Source organism: Dipteris shenzhenensis, chromosome 6 (assembly GCF_047967505.1).
Source record: "Dipteris shenzhenensis isolate YYH24624 ecotype China chromosome 6, Dip_SZ_1.0, whole genome shotgun sequence".
Classification (NCBI taxonomy): Eukaryota; Viridiplantae; Streptophyta; class Polypodiopsida; order Gleicheniales; family Dipteridaceae; genus Dipteris; species Dipteris shenzhenensis.
The window spans coordinates 44050886-44071702 of record NC_141601.1 but is presented as its reverse complement, the minus strand read 5'-3'; the positions used below and the strand labels follow the sequence as shown (position 1 = coordinate 44071702).

Genomic DNA, 20817 nt, shown 5'->3' with positions numbered 1-20817 from the left:
GATACAATGGGAATAGTTTCCCCTCTATTCCTAGCAACCACATGATATACTTTACCCCTATGTACAAACTCCAGCACTCTTTCAGGAAGAGTCAACTTCACTGCCTTGCGATGGAACCAAGGCATACCCAAGACTACATCATGGTGTTTCAGTGGAGAAATGAAGAAGTCTTCCCAATCCACATAACTCTGTACATGAAGACGGAGCTTCCCTTTCAAGGGAGTGACTGGCACAGGGTTTCCATAGAACATCTGATCGGCATCCAAAGCCTGCCCAACTCCTGCCATCTTTATTCCCAACCTCAAGGCTAGGTCTTCTAATATGAAATTATCACTAGCCCCTCGATCAAAAAAAATCAGCGCTTGCTGGTCTCTGACTTTGCCCCATGATAGCAGCAATTCTCATTGTTCTGGGTTTGAAACATGACCCAGTATGTCAAGAATTCCTGCTACCAGTGGCTTTTGCGGTCCCCGTGGCTTCTCTGCCTCTTTTCCTTTCGAAATTGAAGGCTTTTCTGGGCAATGGGCAGCCACATGCCCATCTTTGCCACACTTATACCATTTTCCATCTCTGCGAAACTCAGCTATCTGTTCAGGAGTGAATGGGGATTTGCCTTTATATGTCTTTGAAAACTGAGTACCCCTGAGCTTCTGAGGCTGAAACCCTTTCTTTTCAACCTTGGGATACTCTTTCTTTTCTGATTTTGAAAAATCAGTTTTCTTTCTTTCAGCACGTCCTGCATGCAAGGATAGTACTATGGATGGATCTTATAACGGCACAAGACTAGCTACTAAAGCTGAATGCATAAGGTCTTGAATGTTCTTTGCCCCCAAAGCATTCACTACTGCCTGAATTCTTGGACTGAGACCTGCTCTGTACTTCCTCATTTGGGTTCCTTTGGAGATCTTTTTGAAAGGTGCAACCTGCAAATAAGCATCCCAAAACTTTTGGTTGTACACATCCACTGTATCTCTTGCATCCATATGCACACTGTCCCAATCTTGAAGAACATGATCTCTAAACTGTTTAGGCATAAACAGCTGGTAGAAGGCTTTCTTGAAGTCCTTCCACTTCTTTGGGGCTGACCCATCTGTGCTCTGTGCACTCCACCACTAGTTGTCGCTGTCAAGTGCAAACTAACCATTCTTAACTTACAGGATTCTGAAAACTTTTCTGTACTAAATGCAACATCAAACTGCCTGATGAACTGCAATGCTTTGTCTGTATGACCACATTGTCCATTATAGGTCATAAACTTGACAGATTTACCTCCCTCTTTGAATTCCTTGGTCTCTCTGGAAGACTTACTCTTCCTAGACTTCTTGGGTTTCCTTCTTTTCCTGGATGGTTTATCTGATAAAGAAGAAGATACAGAAGTCGAGCTCAAGGTAGACGGTGAAGGACTGGGAGATCGGTAATGATGCCTCGATCTCTTCCTGCTATGGGACCGTCCCCTATGAGATCTCTCTCTCTCTCGCCGTACACGAGAGTGTGCCTCTGGCATTGGCACATCATAAGCTGCATTAGGCATATTTTCTACTTGAAACAAATCTGAGATTTTCCATCTCTTGCATACGAGTGAGTACCATCTGCTCAAATTCTTGCTGAGTTTGTTGCACACTTCTCTGTCTTGGATGTGCATCCCTATCTTGTGAATCCCTTTGGGTAGGTGATTGAGCCATTTTCTTACAACTCGTCTGAGATCTGCAAGTTTCTCACACACACTGTGTATGCAACCGATGCACGCAACCTTTGCTTTTCAAAGAGAAAAAAAATTACCTCAACAAGAGGTGTCTTGCATTCACAATGTATGCCAGTACCGGGCTGTCAACTCAAGGCATATACTCACAAAGTTGCCAAGGCATCAACGACTATATTGCCCCTTTTCTGGCTGCTGCAAAAAGCACTCAGAATGCATCTGACTCCCTTTTCCTGAGCACAAAGGCGTACATTTTCTCTTTTCTGCAAATCTCTGATTTCTCTGTTCTTCTGCTTTTTCTGCAGTAAAAACTCTCTCAGATAGGTGAGAACTGCTAGCAGAAACAGTCTCTGCAACTGTGGTTTTTTATTTTTTGGGAACAGTAACCAGATGGTAACTACTGGTTACTCTAACCAGACTGACTGGTTCTGGTTAGGTTAGTCTGCAACTAGACTTACTGGACTGATCACAGTCTGGTTACAGTGACCAGACTGGTCTGGTTGGGTCAACTAACTGGACCTCTAACCAATCCACTTACCAAGGATAGGTTAGCTTAACCTCAGTTCTGCCACCTCAGCCACCTGTCTAGCTGGCACTCCAGGTCAGCTGCCACATGTCCTGCCATGTCATCCACTGAGCTAGCTGCCACGTCATCTCACTCGTGTGGTCGCCACATCACCTGCCACATGTCAAATTACACACGTGTGCCACGTCAGCGTCCACACGTGTCTTCCACGTCAGTTCTATGCATGCCACGTGTACGCCTGTGCCACGTCATCTGCCCTACTGGCTGCCACGTAAGCCTAAGGTTGAACCTTGGCTGAGAAAATATGCGCAGGCGAATTGTCTAGAGCATCGCGCATCGCACACTCACCAATGAAACTGAAACCTCTCATCAGCGCTCAACGTAACCAGCCCAACTAATCTCCGTTATGAACCTTCCGTCGAGCCACGGACTTGCTCCCTGTATGCCTTCATGGAAGCCTCGCCGATCGTTGCGCAGAATATATTACGGGACCACCCACGCAATGAAACCATCTGTTCAACAATTCGCCATAGCATAGCCTCCTCAAGCGCTATCGCCTTCACCAGGGTATGCAAATTGACACAGGAAACCAAAGATCACTTCAAGCGTTCACACGATACCCAGACAGCTACTTCGCTCATTGGCAATTTGATCGCTTCCCTTTGCTTTGACTCTCCGTCAGAGGCGTCCTTATGCCGTCATCATAGACATGAGGCCCCAGGCCTACCAGCCAGCACCCCTTGTGCCCACGCCATCACCAGTGTATCTTGCCTCGGGTCACCGTACGCTTTGCCTTAATTCACACTTGCGTATAGCCTAGCTTCAACATACGATCCAGAACTAAACACTCTGCCCTATCTCTGCCCGTTAGCCACTATTGTAATTCAGGCCTTAGTTTTTCCACAACCTTCATAGCTTTAGATCGTCAACCCCTTCAAAAAGAAGGTGAGCCATCTCCCTGGCCACTCTGACAGCATCTTCAAAACTGTCCAGATTCTTCAGCTCCACTTTCAACCTGAGTGTAGGCTTCAGACCAGCTATAAAACGATCACGCTTGATCATTTGAGGTGGTACCTCTGGAACAAGAGCTTCACACCACAAACTCCATAACCTCCCAAACTGGATTAGATACTGATTCACATCTTGCTCTTCCTTCTGTCTCACCTTGCACAGCTCTTTCCAAACTTCATTAGGGCTCCTCGCTTGTGCAAACCGTTCCAGGAAAGCTGCTCTCACCACTGTATACTCCGGATTTTGCTGCTGAGGATGAGCAGTCCTAAAGGTAGCAACTTGAGTTTGTAGCCATGCTTTTGCATCTCCTTGCAAGCAGTAATTCAAGATCTGAAACAAAATCTCAAGGGTTGCCCTATCTTTCATAAGTGCTGTAAATTCCATCTTTTCCAGGAATCTTATTGCATTCTCATATGGCATCCCCCAGTACTCTGGGAAGTCCTGTGCCATCCTCACAATCCTTTAATCACCACACTTTGGCCTATCTCAACCACAACAAAACTGGTAGGCAGCAGCAAACACACTACTGAAGAAGCTCACTTTGCATCCGAAGAGCATTCTTTTTCCTGCGGGCAAGCACTTTCAGAGCTCTCTGCACCTGACACCATATACCCCCTCAACCCTAGAGGTCTCCATCCCGGATAAGTTCAAAGCAAAACACATCATCTAGAGGAGGTCCTGCTGATGGCAATGGCAGATTAGATTCAATGCTCTGCACAGACAGACCCAATTCCCAAGATCAAGTACATGAATGTACATATCCACTCATCAAACTCAACATCTGTACAAAGACTCATCCAGAGAATTTCTTCTGGGAGGTCTTCCATTGGTGGTAACACAACACCCTACCACTCTTCATCATTTACATACAACAGTAGGTGCCACACACCTTGTGCTTCAAAGTTCAAACGGAAAGTTCCAACTGAAGCACACTGTAACATACTGTGATTCTACCTCTAAACAAAAATACATTTTTTGTTTTTTTTTCAGTTCCTCCAGTAACATCCTCTACTGAATCACTCTATCTCCTTCCACAAAAATATCTACAGAATCAAACCCCACACTCAAGTTACTCTGATATGATACCTACACTCTAGTCTTAGAAAAATTCATATTCTGGTATCATGTCTATCTCATAAAACAAATTTCTCGGCCACTGGCTCTTGGGAAACTCCAATCCTGCAGCTATCTCGTCAGTTATTTGTAGGATAAGAATCCACCACTCCTCTATAACTTCATTATATATTACTTCATACTGCACAAGTCATGATACAGTGATTGCCTCCACCCTAGGGTTCATCTCAAATACCAAAAATATTTTTCTACTTAGATCCCTGGGCTGGAAAACTCTTTGGTCGAAAAATGATTGCAAGCACTAGTAATGATGCAGCCCGCCATCTGTGAAGATTCTATTAATCGAAGTCTCTGCAGCAACACCCATATCATGAAGTTTTTTCCCAAGGCAACAGCCCCCCCTCATTCATTATAGAGCTCCTATCACTCATCTACTTCAAGCCCATAACATCCAAATCCCACGGCCAAGGTTCCTGAGACTAGCACTCACTACCCACCTTACAAAACGTACCACCTTTGCCTTCCTCCCTCCTCTTTATGAAGATTGAGCCCCCGACTTCTCCTATTCTCAGAGAACTACTTCTATGATTACGACGCCACACTGATTTGCACCTTCAGCAAAGCCACGATCCAAAACTCCCAACTCCACAGTCATGCCTTTAATCATAAAGCTCAACAAGGTCTTCCATGAAGCTCCCACATCTGGCATACATATCAACCACGGTGTTGCCAACAAAAGGGTCTCTTTCCCACCCCTTATTGGCAATCTCAGTGTGTATTTCCGGCCCTTCTCTGTGACACCTAAACATATCAAATTCCCGTAACATGCAAGACCACATTGACTCAAGAAAATTTAAAAAACACCATTCATGACTTGATTTTACATGACCCCAAAAACATTTTCACTTGACCACACGCTGGAGACCCTTGCTCTGGAGGTCTGGTACAACCACATTGCATTCCATCATTTCCCAAAAGTCCCTACAAAGTATCTATCTTCTCAAGAAAATATCTACACCAGTGTAGAGTCTTTTATGAGAGTGTCCATAGCTCAAAGCCACCACCAACTAGCTATGTACATAGCTATGCACCTACCCATCAGCATGCAACAAGTGAGAAACATATTTACATTTTTATCCACACAACGGCATGACAATCCCACAGAAGAATATGTCCAGTCCTCAAGACGATCCTGCAGATGCATTCCAAGGCACATACACACACACACACATATATATATATGTATACATACATACATATATATATATATATATATATATCATACATACATACATACATACACACACACACGTGTGTGTGTGTGTGTGTGTCTTGCTTCTATACTTCTCCGTACAGTCCTGTGTCTTGCTTGATTGTTTCTATACTTCTCCGTACAGTCCTTCTTATCTTGTCGTATTTCAATCATGGCTTCAAGTTTGGATGTTTGTACATATGCTCGAAAAGAAAGACCCGCAGATGCTAAGCGCCGCCCTTTAGAGCCTGCATCACAAGATGATGAACTTACTATGGAAGCTCAGTACGTGTTTGACACCCTTAAGGATGACTTTCAGCAGTCACGACAGGAATGGGGCAAACCAGTTCCAGAGGTCACGTACAAATTGAAATTGCCGTCCCTCGTGAATCCTCTTAGAAAGTTATCTCAAACCGCGGTTATAATTTTCTTTCCAGGAAGAATCCCAGCGGCCAGTGATGTCGCACAGTGGATTAAGTCCATCCTTAGAGGATGCTTTGTAGAGGGAGTGTATTTTGCATCCAGAGGCTTTTATGAGGTGCATTTATCACATGCTTCGTGCAAGCAGAGGCTACTTGAGTTCTCTCCCCTGTATTACAGGAAGCAGATGGTACATGCTATGCCCTGGTCCCCAAACAAGGATTATCAAAGTCTTATACGACATCATTGCCCTGTATGGGTTGAGGTTGTTAACTTCCCGGACTATATGTGAAGAGTTGCCTGGCCTAGCTGCTTCTTTGGGACAGGTCATTTGTCCTCCACGCCCTATGGGAAACCGTAACAGGTTCTGCATTCTCTGGGACACTGATACACCTACCCCTCCTTCTATTGCAGTGGAAGTTGAGGGAGTGCAATTGGGAAAAAAGTATTTTGAATTGAAATGGGGCGTTTTTGCAGGAGCTTGTTTTGCCTGCCACAAGTTTAGGCATCTAGCCTCTTAATGCCCAATGGTTCTGCATCAGCCCCCTCCCAATGCCTTGCAGCCCCAGACACGGGAAAAGAATTAGAATTTGCAAGCTAAGAAAGCAAATAGAAATGGAGCAAAGAATGCCAAACCAATCAATCAGGTGCAGTCACTTGCTGGAAAAGGAAAAGATAAAGAAAAAGAGAAGATGAGGGAATCTGCGGGAACTGATCAGGATGGTTTTCGACAACCTAAGAAGGTGGTTGTATTGAAGCAACGCCCCTTTCAATCTCGTCAATGGGTTGCTTCTTCTCCCTCACCAGGACAGGCTTCTACTTCAGCTCCTGTCCTTCAAAATTGGGTGGGGGTTTTGAAGAAGGGCATCCCCATATGTGATTCTGAAGAAGGGGAGAATGCTATGTCTTTCATGGATCATGAAGTGCTTTACATACAATGTACAGAGCCTCTGCAACGTCTCAAAGTGGAGGCTTTTATGGAATTATGTACATAAAATGCAGCCAGATATTGTTTGTTTGCAAGAGCATAATCAACACTCCAAGGTTGGTCATCATGATTATTTTGGCGGTTATGTATATATTATGCTGGTACCACTACCTACTCAGGTGTATGCATACTGGTTAGACATGAGCTGGAGCCTCAGTTAGCCTTCAATGACAACAGTGGCAGATGGATGGTCATACAATGTAATGTCAATGGTGATATTCTTGAGTTTGCATCAGTCTATGCCTCCCAGACCTCTGCCATGAGGGCTTCATTATGGGATTCTTTATGCAGATATCCATGGAGATCCAATGCATTCATCTGTGGAGATTTTAATAATTCCCCTCTGCCAAGAGATAACGCCACTTCAAGATCTCATACGCTATCATTGGAAAGGCAGAAATGGGATAGCATGCTTCTTTCTGTGCAGGCTGAAGATTTATGGCTGCTTCTCCAAGGGTCAGTGCCTGGATATACTTTTCATCATAATGCACTTACTACATACTCGGCAAGGCTTGACAGATAGTATTTGTTTTACCCACAACAATTTGCAGATTTTAGCCCTCATCTCCTTATAGATTTCTCATTGGGCTTGTCAGATCATGCCCCATTGTGGATGAATTTGCACCTTGGTATGCCTCTAAATGATTTGCCACCCCTTTCCAGTAGATTATTGCATGTTAATCAGGCTTATTTCCGACATCACTATTTCCAGCAAATGATCAGACTTGCAATTCATCCCCTGCCTTTGCATGCCCAGAAGGACATGGATTATGCTTGGGACAGTTTTGTCTCTCGTATGCACAATGTCATTAGGGAGTATGGCAACTGGCATATGACTAAATGGAGGAATGAGGTTAAATGGGCAAAAAGGACAGCACAACAATTGACTGAATTTTCTCAGTTAAGGCCTCTCTCTGATTCAGAAAATGATTCCCTTTCACATGCTCAGATTAAATTGACTGTTAATGATCAGAGGAAATTGCACAAATGGTAGATTAGGGCAAGAATGAAGCCCCTCATGGATAAGGGCTGCTCATCAAAAGCCTTTTTCCAGGGCCTGCATGCTACTCAAAAGAAAAACTCATGTCTAAGGGTAAGGAAGCTAGATGGCTCTTGGACGCACTCTTTCTCTAATCTCCAAGATGAATGCCAAAATTATTTCCAGAAATTGTTCTCCGCTCCTGGTTCCCCATCAAATCAAATGACTGATGCGAGGACTGAATTTCTCCAATATGTTTCTGAAATAGTGGAAATGGATGATGCTCTTACCTTGGAGAGACCTTTTACTGACACAGAACTTGATAATGCATTGTTCCACCTCAGCAAATACAAGTCCCTTGGCTGGGATGGCCTTACGGTGGAATTTTATATTTCTTTTTGGGATGATTTGAAAGATGTCCTCTTGCAAATGATCAATGTTGCCTGGCAAGAAAATCAATTGCCGCACTCTTGCAAGCATGGCATAGCCAAACTTGTGCCCAAAAAACATCTATGTGACCATATGTCAGATTGGAGGCCTATTACTTTGATGCCTGTAGTTTACAAACTCATTACCAAAATGATTGTGCATAGGCTTCACAGGATACTAGATGCGGGACTTCATCCTCATCAGTATGGATTTGTGCTGCAAAGACAAATCCATGACAATATTTCCAATGCCTTGACTGCAATTGAATATGCTAAGTATTCGCATCAAGATGTCCTTATATTGCAGGTAGATATTGCTAAGGCATTTGATACTGTTCAATGGGATTTTATCTCTCAAATCATGACAAAGTTGGGCTTTGGTCCCAAGATAGCAAATGCAGTTTACTGGCTTTATTCTGACTCTACTTCTCAGTGCATTCTTGGGGGTCATCTGTCTCGGTCATGGACATTAGGTCGATCAGTTAGACAGGGCTGCCCTCTTAGTGCTCTCTTCTATGCCATTGCGACCCATCCCCTTTTGATGTATCTTGATCATCTTACAAACATAGGACAGATGACTAGTCTTAAAATCTCTGGGGCTGCATCTTTTTTGGCACAAGCATATGCTGATGATTCCTTCTTTATGCCACAGAATTCTCCCCGGGAAGTTCACATGCTTATGACCACTCTTTCATTGTATGGTTTGGCAGCGGAATTGCATGTCAATTTTGACAAATCTAAATTACTCCCCCTGAAACAATGTGATTGGCATTTTATTCTTTGGCCAGGTCAGGTGGTGCATTCCAAAGATGTAGTCAAGCATTTGGGATATCCCATAGGATGGCATATCACCAGGAAGCAGCAGCTAAAATGGATCTTCCAAAGACTTCAACATAAACTGGAATATTGGAAGATTTCTACTTGGCCTCTTCATGTCAGACTCAGAATAGTACAGTCCATTGTAATGTCCTATGTCCAGTTCTATTTGCCTTTGCTGCATTGGTCCTCCAGGGATATTTCAGTCTTTATGTCTCAAGCTATGGAGATGTTATGGAGGACAAAAACTGCTGTGAAAGCATTGAGACTGATGAAGATGGAAATGGTGTGCTTTCCTAGGATGCATGGTGGACTTAATGTCCTTAATATAAGATATCATGTGCTTGCAAGGAAGGCGACTATGCTGCATACTTTTTTCCGCCAACAACAGCCATGGACTTGTATGCTAGCATCCACGTGTGTCAACATGAGGACTTGTGCTTATGGTCATTGGACTACTGATCATTGGGAGGTTGTCATTGGCAGATTTGTAGGGAAGATACCTGGCTATCCTTTCTCTACTGCTCTGATACTTGACTGGAAACAAGTACTTTCTAAGGTCAAATGGGCTCCTGATAATTGCTCGGGGACAAACTCAATGAGGAAAGAAAGTATTCATTGCAGTGCCATCTTTGACATTCCGCTCACTTTACACAAACCTGTTCGGGCATACAATCTCATGAAATTGGGAATTAGATACATACATGATGTGGTAGATGATCAGGGATATGTCTTATCTTTTCCTCAGGCCACTGCTTCCTATGCATTGGGAATGCATCATAGGTCTATATGAAAGAAAATTGCTCATTTATTACATCCTTTTCTACCTGTTCCTCCTGTGGCTGACACAGACAAGCTTACGGATTGGCAATTGCAACCCTCTGCTACATGCACTCATCATGTTCCTCTTCCTGCCTTAACCTCCATCAAAGCCTATAGGCTTCTTCAGCCTGCTCCATGGATTCAGCAATATGCTAATTCTCTGTGGCATATAAGGAAGCCCCTCTCATGGTGACGGAAGAATCTCAGGATGTTATGGAAGTGTAAAATGCCATTGAAACAAAGACTTTTTCTTTGGAGATGTATGACAGGTACATTGTCAGTGGGGGTCACACTTGCTAAACGTCGCATTGCACCATCCACATGTTTAAGATGTCAGGCTCCTTCAGAGACTGTTATTCATTTGCTTTGGCACTGCCAGTGTACTAGGATCCTCCTCAGGAGAATTTCATATTATCTTCGGATCCGTTTCCCGAGTCACAGATTTGGGAAACATTTCTGGCTCTTTTGCACATTTATGAAGTCTTTGTCTCAATACTCACTATTTCTCTCTTGGGTGCGATATTGGGCTCTTTGGACAATCTAGAGTGAGCATAATTTGGCATACTTGGGTCGGCAGATTCACAAGTCATATGAATCTTTCCGAGCCTCATTGCGGCAATCCTTATATGCCTTATATGATGCCTGCCATGAGGGTGATATGAATGCTTCTTGCATAGAGCTTTTCTTTTTATGTTTCTGATCTTTGGGATACTCTCCATTTCGGAGACCTCCCATCATGTAAATTTATGATCATATAAATATATGCACTGGATATTACCAAAAAAAGTGTGTGTGTGTGTGTGTGTGTGTGTGTGTGTGTGTGTGTATATATATATATATATATATATATATATATATACACACACACACACACGCACACACACACACACACACGCACACATATATATATGTGTGTGTGTGTGTGTGTGTGTGTGTGCGCGTGTGTGTGCGTGTATATATATATGTATGTATGTATGTATGTATGTACACACATATATATGCACACACACACACATATATATATGTATATGTGTGTGTGTGTGTGTGTGTGTGTGTGTGTGTGTGTACATACATACATACATACATACATACATACATACATATATATATATATATATATGTGTGTGTGTGTATATGTATGTATACATACGTATACATACATACATATATATATATATATATATATATTCACATTAATATAGACAAGGATTCAATAGGTTTTTACAAGGCATCTTGCTACCTCGACTAGCATGATGTTTCGTGGAAAGCAAGAGGAATTCCATGAAAAATTTGGGAGTGCAGTAAGCTAACAATCTCATGTTCAACAAAATACTAAAAGGGTAGTAGGCTGGATGACCCGCCTCCCAAACATAGGCTCTACACACCAAACCCCCCCAAGCCTCAGGCAGGTGGGATGGTCAATGGTAGAACTTCTTGTCTCATACCGTGCCTTCATTATGGGAATGGCAACCAGATTCCACCCTTGTGCCACTTGAAATTTCTTCCACGAAGAATGAGGTGGTTTCCGGAAGTGGGTAGAGCTCCTTTGTTGCACTAAGTCATGCAAATGGTTTTGGCACTGGAAGTAACAAAATAGGGATACTAACAACTGCATTTCCATTTAAAAAGTGATGATCTGGTTGCATGTATTAAATGTGCATTGCAATGAAGTAGAGGACAAAAGAACAAACTTATTCTTGCAAGGTTGGTTTTGAATAAATCACAACCCTTCAAATGACTGACTCTGTGAGTCGAACATGAGATGAATAGGTACTTCTAGCTTATGCTGGTCTGGGTGGTAAATCAGAACAGGGAGTCATAAACCTCCACAGAGAAATCAATAGAGCTGACTCCTAATTGTAGTATGCTGTACTCAAAAAATGAGGTGCTCTGATTCGACCTCACCAGGTGGCAAAGTCTGCAAATCCAGTGCTCCCTGAATGCCAACCCGTCTCTATCTGGAACAAGTGGGAGAAAACCCAGAGCTGTATGTAGCTGTGTGTGAGACATGAAAGAGATGACTAATATGCAGCAAGATCACAGTCCAACAGTAATTAATTTCTGAAACTCAATGAATACAAATATGAAACACCATATATTACATTGGAGCTGTTTGAAGCACACCTGATATCCTGGACCAACGGCCATGATAAGCAAGTGAGGAAATAAACAAGGAATGTTCTATAATACAGAAATGGCTGGAGAACAACTGCTAAAAATATTCCCAAATGCCGAAATTTTGTTAGCTTTGGCTTGTTAGAGACAAACTACACACACAAAGAAACTTGTTTTCTGATCATGAAAAGTCGTGACTATGAGGCCATTGTGTGAGAGATTAAACAGAACACTCATGAGTCTAAGAATCTCACTTCCTTATGTTGCCGAGATACCAAGTGAGCTGGCCATAGTGATTCACTCTTTACTGCAACATTGCAAACCTTGCAGACAGGCTGACCCAACTCATTATACCTAGCAGCATTCAAAACATTATGATCAAAAAACCAGCCCGATTGTAATCCATATTTCACGTGTATATGTAAGCCTAGCATCAATGCTATCATAGAAAAAAGATGCAGTCATATAAAACTGAGATTACCCATATATCCATGATAATTTTTTTCCCAAGGAATGACAGAAGTCACAAGAACTCGAGTCAAAGTATGAACCATCACATATGACATGTAAACACACAAGGACATAAGGAGTTTGGCTCCATGACACCTCAAAGATTTTTTCCAAAACGAAAGTAAAGTGCACTGCCATGAGGAGTTTGAGACAGAGCGGAGTTATGAATTCCTCAGCTGCAGATGAAGTACACCAAATGGCTCTGGATGTGGGTATGCCACCAAGAGAAGAATGGTCAGACCATTTGTCTTTGTGTATGTCAATCTACTGTCTGCTAGGTAACCATTTGTATCGTATACTGAATGTCTACTTGGAGCTCTGTGCATACAATTGTTCCCTCTCGGCACACACTGCACAAGTGTCTATAGACCAGTCCCTCATTTCAGTGCCCGACGGCCATGTGTACCCCACTATGGGTACTGCTCTCTCGAGGCTCTGGTGTGTCTCGATGAATTCTATGAGATCTTTCTCCCCGAAAGCCATCTCCATTCGAGAACGCAAGTGAGAAAGCCTTGTTGGTCCCATAGGCTGTGTACCCCAATTTGGTAACGTGAAAGGGGAAGAAGGGGCCGGGGGGGGCGGGGGGCGGAACAGCCAATGCTCTTCACAGCGGAAGATATATAAAAAAAGATAGAGCCAGGAATCACACAATGTCAATTTCAAATCCAACTTCTTTCCGTAATGTGCACTAGTATAGAGACAGACAGTTAGACAGAAATGTAGAAACAGCAACATATATATAAAGTCCAATGTCCACCAAATCATATACAAAATAGTGGCACAGTGTGCTACCCTCTCTCACCCCTGTGACACCCAAAAAAACCTGTTCTCCTACCTCCTCGTGGCACCTTCGAAACACTCAGATTGTGTTGCTCTCCTCCAAGCGCCTTGGTTCTGTACTGCTCGTCCTGCTGGTCCACCCCTATCAGCCACTGCAGCTCAAAACAGCCTCTGGAACAGTCACCCTTTATAGCTGACTGCTGCTCAGCCATCTCCTTCTTGCATTCATGGCCAGGACACCTGTGCACATCCCTGACCAGCTCCCACTGCCCCAATCACTGGCTGGATGATGCACAGTACTTTGCTGCAGGTTGCAGCCTCTATTGCAGGTCCCAACCTGCCCATCTCTGAGCAGACCTTGCTGCTGGTCCAGGTCACATATGGTTTCCCATGATGGGCCCTTCTGCCCACTGGTCAAGGCTTGTCCAGCTGAAGCTTGGTTATACCCCAAATGCTGCCCACATGGCAGCCTACATGCTGCCCATCTGGCAGCCCTGCAAACCCCCTTAGTTTTGCCCATGTGGCACTCTGACACCTATTTGGTGCACCTCCCCCATGCTCTCCTCAATTTGGGGCTCACAAATGAGAAGGTGACCTATATAACTCCAACACCCCGTCATGCTGACCCATCGTAGGCCAATCACCACACGCGATGTAGATGCTTCATCGGCTCCCATGGTGAAGCCCTCAGCAACAAGTCCGAGTCATCCTTCTTCATTGGTCTTTCAACCCACACCTCCTGCTCCTCCAAGTCCAGTTCTGTGCAAGCGGACCACCTTGTACACAGGTACAATCCTGACAATATCACAGGTCCATGGCACCACCATCTTTGATCTTGAGCACTCCTGGTGCAACCATCATCCAGCTGCACCCCTCATAACCAGTGAGCAACCTATAGTATTCCAAGCACCACGCTCCTAAGGCCTGTTTTTGCCCGTCCCCTGTGGCAAAGTCCACCGCCAAGTATGCCACCTAAGCAGTAAAACCTAGATGACTGATCCACACAGCATATCGCCTGTGGCAAAGTCCACCGTCAAGTATGCCACCTAAGCAGTAAAACCCAAATGACTGATCCACACAGCATACAGACCTCTCAATCGTGATCATCACATACTTGGACAAGGTCCAGGCTATGTCAAGACAGAGACGAGCAAACAATGGCTACCATGCAGAGCCCTCTCTTCCTCTATGCAGCTAGCAACCGATGGAGATATGAGTTGTTGGTATTCACATGTTAGAAAACTGAAATCCCACCAGAGGGTATCCTGCATAAATAGCCCAGGAATTACACGCGAAAGTGTATCAAGCTTCATCAAGTGTGTGTACTTCACAACATTCATGTGTATGTGCAGACTAGCAAATAGACTGTGCTCAGAGACAAATATAGAAGCAACACTTTATATTTCCGTCCATCCACAAACTGGACAAGATACATTACCAAAAGATTCTCCCACTTTATGCTTGGAGCCTCTAGATCTCTAAGCCCCCGTTCTCGACTAAGCGTATGTAGACTCTCTGCCCAAAGGATCTCTCCACCTTGCTGTCCAGAACCTCAGCTTCCTATGAGCTATGTATGCTGCTCCTCAGCCTGCCTTTGTCCTCTAGGTAGTAGGCCCAAAGGCTGCTTGACCAGCTGCTCCAATCTGCTCTCGAGTGGCTGCTCCAGATGATGTGTTTATGGGGAATAGGCCCTCCTTTTATAGGGCAAACCTGCCCCCACCCCCTAGGGCAAATGGCCAACCCTAGGGGCCGACTTTTCTGTCTCCTGCTGGCCGACTTGGTTGGCTCAGCCCAACCAGCCCTATATAAGGGCAAGGGGCCAGCCCCCCTTGCTGCTCTCTCTGCCCCTCTTGTGCTGCTGCCAGGGCCCCTCCGCCAGCTCCATATAGGCACCTCTTTCCAGGCCATTACCTGCCCACAGCCATCACCTCGGTCCGAACAGCATACCGTACTGTCCGTACTGCTGCTGATGCCATCCGTACGTTGCTGATGTCAGCCCACCATCTGCAGATCTGTCACGTGGCATTGTGCCACTGTTTCTTGCTGTCCTGCTGCTCTACACAGCCAGGTATGCTCTGAGGTGTGCTGCCCACATGGCAGCCTGTTCGCTACCCATGTGGCAGCCCCACAATTCTCTCTTGTTGTCTGAATTGTGCCCACATGGCAGCCATAACTCTGCCCACGTGGCATTCTCTCAAACCCTAGGTTCACCCCCCCAATGTTCTCCTCATATGGGGGCACAAACAGGGTGGTGACCTCTATATTTCCAACACCCCCTCTCACCAACCCATCTTGGTCCAACACCAAGACGTCTCTAGTAGCTCCCATGTCGTAGCCTTTTGGAACAATTTGGTGTCGTCACTCTTCTCTTGGCTTTTTAACCAGTGGCTCCTGCCCCACCAGGTCCGGTTCCACTTCGCATACCAGACTGGTACACAGCCCATATTTGGCAGCACCTAATGGTACCGCCACCTTCAGTCACAAACCCGCCTCTGAACTCGAGCTCTCCAGGTACCAACATCCTCCAACTGTCCCCCTCATGATAGGTGAACAGCCTGAAGTCCTCCAAGCACCAAGCTTTCACGCTCTGTTTCAACCAGCCCTCCGTCTAGCTAGGTCTGCAACCAAACACCATACCTGAGACATCATATCCCAGGCACAAATCCACAAATCCATCTTCAAGTGTCTTGTTTACTATGAGATCCGAGGGCGTTTCCACTGCCTCTTCAGAGATAGTTATGGGATTTTGGCCTGTTTCCTCTCCTACCCAGACCAGCGATGTTTGGCTAGTTTCATTCATGAGGTGCTCAGACACCGCGAGGTGCTCAGACACCGCGATAGAATACTCCGAGCACAGAGACAGGAGCAGACTTCTTCCTCAATTGATACCTCTCAGAGCTCTATCACGGAGTTCTTTCAGCCAGATCACAAAGACCCCCACGAGGCGAGACCTCAACATGACCATGTCCCGAAGCCTGTGACCCGACAGCTCAGATAGAGGGTTGACTCACAGATCATACTTGGGGACATCCCCTCCTTGTTTAGGGTCGGAGCCCGACCAACGGGAGTCACAGTGGCCCTGGTTAGATGTAGAGCTACTACCAGGAGACGTACCAGGACTGCACCCTTGGGGGGGGCGACAGCGCTCTAGTGTTGACTTCATGCCTCCACTTCCACAGCCTCATCCATCCTGATGTCTTGCTGATGATGATGATGATGATGATGATGATGATGATGATGGTTATGATGATGTCGACCATGATGCTGAGATTGATATATATAGTCGAGATATGACTATGTTGTACTTAGGAATTAGTACCGCCATTTTGCATTTTTTTGCATTCTACATTGGTGTGGATGCTCGTTTAGTAGCTCCACTACCACAGCTCATTGTATCAGGTTTTTCACAGTCTCATAGACCCATCGGTCTTCTGAAGACTTTAATAAACTTTCTTTCTTTCTTTCTTTCTCTTTCTTTCTCTTCTTCTTGTTGTCTTCATCTGAAGAGTCCGCTCCATCATCAGACTTGCACTTGCCCTTACCAGGCTTATCCTTGTCCTTGCCTTTTCTCATGTCCTAAGCTATCAAGGCCTTGTCCTCCTTATCCATACCCTTGTACTTCTTTTCCCGAGCTTCTTGCTGCAGCAGTAATGGGGTCAACTCCTGAAAAGTCACTACTGTCGCCCTATGCCTTGTAGTCATCCTAGTCACAAAACTACTATCCGAGGGAACATTCCCAACAACAGCCTTGCCATCTTGGTCGAGCTCATCCTTTAACCAACTACCGCCAGTTGATCTCGCACCACCTTCATCTTGGTGGCGTGTTCTTGTACCGGTTTCCCTTCATCCATACTCATGTTACACAGCTCTGTCTCAAGGTCCAAGATTTTCGCCTCATTGTCGAGCTCACACATATCCCTCAATGTCGTCCATGCCTCGAAAGAAGTGTTCGTCATCTGAATATGAAGCAGCACCATATCTACCACTGTACCCACAATGATAGCCAAGGCTTCCGCACCCTTGACATGCCATGCTCTCACTAAGATAGGGTCTACTGGCGTTGTCACCGCCGCTGCGGATGATGTAGCTCGAATAGTCACGGTGGCCTGAGGTATAAGCTGCGTCCCCGTTGCAATTCCCCACGGCTCCCTTAAGACTACGTGGTTCCGCACCTTCATTTTCCACAACGGGTAGTTGGTGTCGTCGAGCTTGCCTGTCTCACCAAAATTTGGGATCTAGTATCTATTGGCCATGATAATGAGCTGAAATAGGAAAAGGGTTTTCGAGTATCGTACACCAGCCTAAGCCTCCCACCTGGGTACAATCCTTTAAGCGTCTACCTGAACCTAGGCCTCCCACCCAGTTACAATCCTTTAGACACCAAAGCTAATTCCTCCAAGTAAATGAATCAAGGTCGTTGTTCAACAAGGTCCTTGTCTTCAAGCTCCACTTCCCGAGAACTTCCGTTAGGGTTCTGATACCATGTTAGAAAACTGGATCCCACCAAAAGTATCCCACAGCATAAGACTTATAGAAAGTCAAGGAATTACACGCCGAAGTGTTTCAACTTTCACTATGGAATCAAGCTTCATCAAGTGTATGTACTTCAAAGCATTCACGTGTGTGTGCAGACTAGCAAATAGATTGTGCTCAGAGACACATATAGAAGCACCACTTATATTTCCATTTGTCCACAAACCACACACACATACACAGGTTATATAAGATAAAATATTGATGCATGTCTACTACAAGAGAGAGAGAGAGAGAGAGAGAGAGAATATATATAGTGGTCTACATGGCAGATAAAGCAGTCTACATATCTGACACACGGAGAGAGAGAGAGAGAGAGAGAGAGAGAGAGAGAGAGAGAGAGAGAGAGAGAGTATATCTATATATATTTTATATTCATTTATAAATCATTTCTCAAATAATAAACAAAATGAAATAAATATATAATATATAAAACAAACGAACCAATATATACATATATATATATATATATATATATAAAACAAACGAACAAATATATATACCTACACATCTTAATACCACTCCAAGGTGCAGCCCTAGCACGTCTCCTGGTCATAGCTTTGTATCTAGCAAGGGCTACTGTGACCCCCGTCGGTCGGGCTCCGACTCTAAACACGGAGGGGATGTCCCCAAGTGTGATTTGTGTGTCAACCCTCTGTCTGAGCTTTCGGGTCACAAGCTCCGGGTCATGTCGAGGCCTCGTCTCGTGGGGGTCCATGTGATCTAGCTGAAAAAACTCCGTAATAGAGCTTTGAGAGGGATCAACCAAGGAAAAAGTATGCTCCTGTCTCCGTGCTCGAAGTATCCTCTCGCGGTGTCTCAATACCTCATGAATAAAACCTGCCAAACATTGCTGGTCTAGGTAGGAGAGAAATTGGGCCAAAATCCCATACCTATCTCTAAAAGGCAGTAGAAACGCCCTTGGATCTCATAGTAAACAGGACACCTGAAGATGAACTCCTCCTCTCTCTCAACCTCCTGTATGTCACACAATGTGCATATGCATCTCTCCATGGATAGTCGCTCTGCTCTGCCGCTCTCGATACAAAGTCTATGTATTGAAGATCATAGCCTTGGTTTTACCCAGGTTAACCTTCAAATCATGAGAGTTACAAAAGTACTGTAGTGCGTCAAGGTGTCTCTCGAGTCCCTTTGCTGAGGAAGACAAGAGAGCCACGTCATCTGCGTAAAGCAATATCCGAATCAGCGTGCCCGCAAGAGAGCAACCTACCTCCCCCTATGTCTGCATCATTGTCTCAAGCTCGTCAATGTAGAGGCCAAACAAGGTAGGTGATAATGGACACCCTTGCTTGACCCCGATACTGCTCATGATCTTGTCTGTCCACCCAAATCCTACCTAGACTCTACCTGAAACTCTCTCGTAAAGTGCCATGACAGCCCAAATGATCTCCTGATCATAACCCAAATCCTGTAGGCACCGTATGAGGCGGGCTATCGGAACCATGTCAAATGCCTTGCGGAAATCCACAAAGCAACAATAAACCCTCTGTTTCCGTGCCCTCGCCTCCTCGATGATATATCTAAGCATGAGAATGTGGTCCATGGTTCCATGATCACGCCGGAATGTGGCCTGTCTTGCTGCCTCAACACTCCGCAAATCTGCTGACCTCGGAATCAAGTACTAATGCATAAATCTTGAACATGACATGTCCAATCATAATGGTCATGTAGTTCTCCGGACTCATGGGATCCCCTACCTTGTGGATGGGTGAGATAGTGTTAATGGTCCAAGTGTGTGGAAACCCCAAACAAACAGCTTCATTAAAGAGCTTTGCAAGGCATGCGATTCTCAAATTTGACTACATGACCAAGTGATGAAAAAAGTTCAAAGATGTTGGACTTTAGAAGGCCCAATCTTTATCTAACAAAATTTGTTTCTTCATTTGCTGATGGAGTTCTTACTTCAACCATATTTGCCTTATCTTTCTTCTTCTCATTGCAAAACTTCTCAAAGTGATTGTTTTTGCCACAATAAGTGCAAGGATTGATCCTATAGCAATCTTTTTCAAGATGATTGGTCTTGCCACAGTGCTTACATGCTTTGTACTTGCCTTTTGAGAACTTCACTGTAAGCGCTTGAGTTTGATCTTCTACCTTCCTTGAAGTCTTCTTTCTCTCTTCTTCTCTTTTGCTTTCACATATGAAGCATTGGAAGAGCAACATGATGAAGGCATTTCATCCAAACATATGTATATCAATCCAAAGCAAAAAGCGTATTCCACTATATAAAGAAGCTTTTGGAATCAAAACCCCCAAATTTAAGTTCACTTGGTCAACCATAAACAAAGCATTCTTCTAAAAAAATACTTGTAGAGACATCAGCAAACCGGAGAGCTCAATTCGCACTAATTAAGAGACCATTAAAAGGGCTTTTTATGCAAAATGAAAGGTCTTATACCAAAGAGAGCCACCAGAGAGGAATTGTGCAATGTTGTGCCTAGTCACATGGGAGAGCTGCGCCAAGTTCGACTCGTTTTTTGCCTTTTCTCCTCATCCACTGAAGCATCTGAGCTCAAAACTCATCAGGAGCTTCTTCATAGTGTCACCCAACATCAACTAGGAGGGGTGGTCAAAATTCTGTGTCTACAGCCCAAATTTTGAAAAAGTACGCCAGACATAGAACGCATTGGTACGGGCAGTAGGAGGACAATTCCACGCCAAGCTTGGAGCTAGAGGTGCGCCCTAAATCACCAAAGAAGAAAGGACCTGCAACATCTACCCCACAGGGGAGGTAGAAAATGAGCAACATGTACTAACTACTAAGATGTAGAGCCTACGCACACATCAGAGAAGGGTATGGGGACAGTAGAGATAATTTGAAAAATCTACTGGAGCAGCGAGAA

General features: G+C 44.6%; 1 protein-coding gene across 4 annotated transcripts in view; it reads right to left on the bottom strand.

Moving 5' to 3' along the window:
* LOC147901211 (protein ABA AND ROS SENSITIVE 1-like) overlaps positions 1-20817 on the bottom strand; it is a 78870-nt gene that overhangs the window by 20819 nt on the left and 37234 nt on the right. For all 4 annotated transcript variants that reach the window (XM_087376251.1, XM_087376252.1, XM_087376253.1 and 1 more), the window contains exon 3: positions 12385-12484. In XM_087376251.1, the coding sequence (XP_087232377.1) occupies positions 12385-12484 (100 nt within the window). The remainder of the gene's footprint in view (positions 1-12384; positions 12485-20817) is intronic.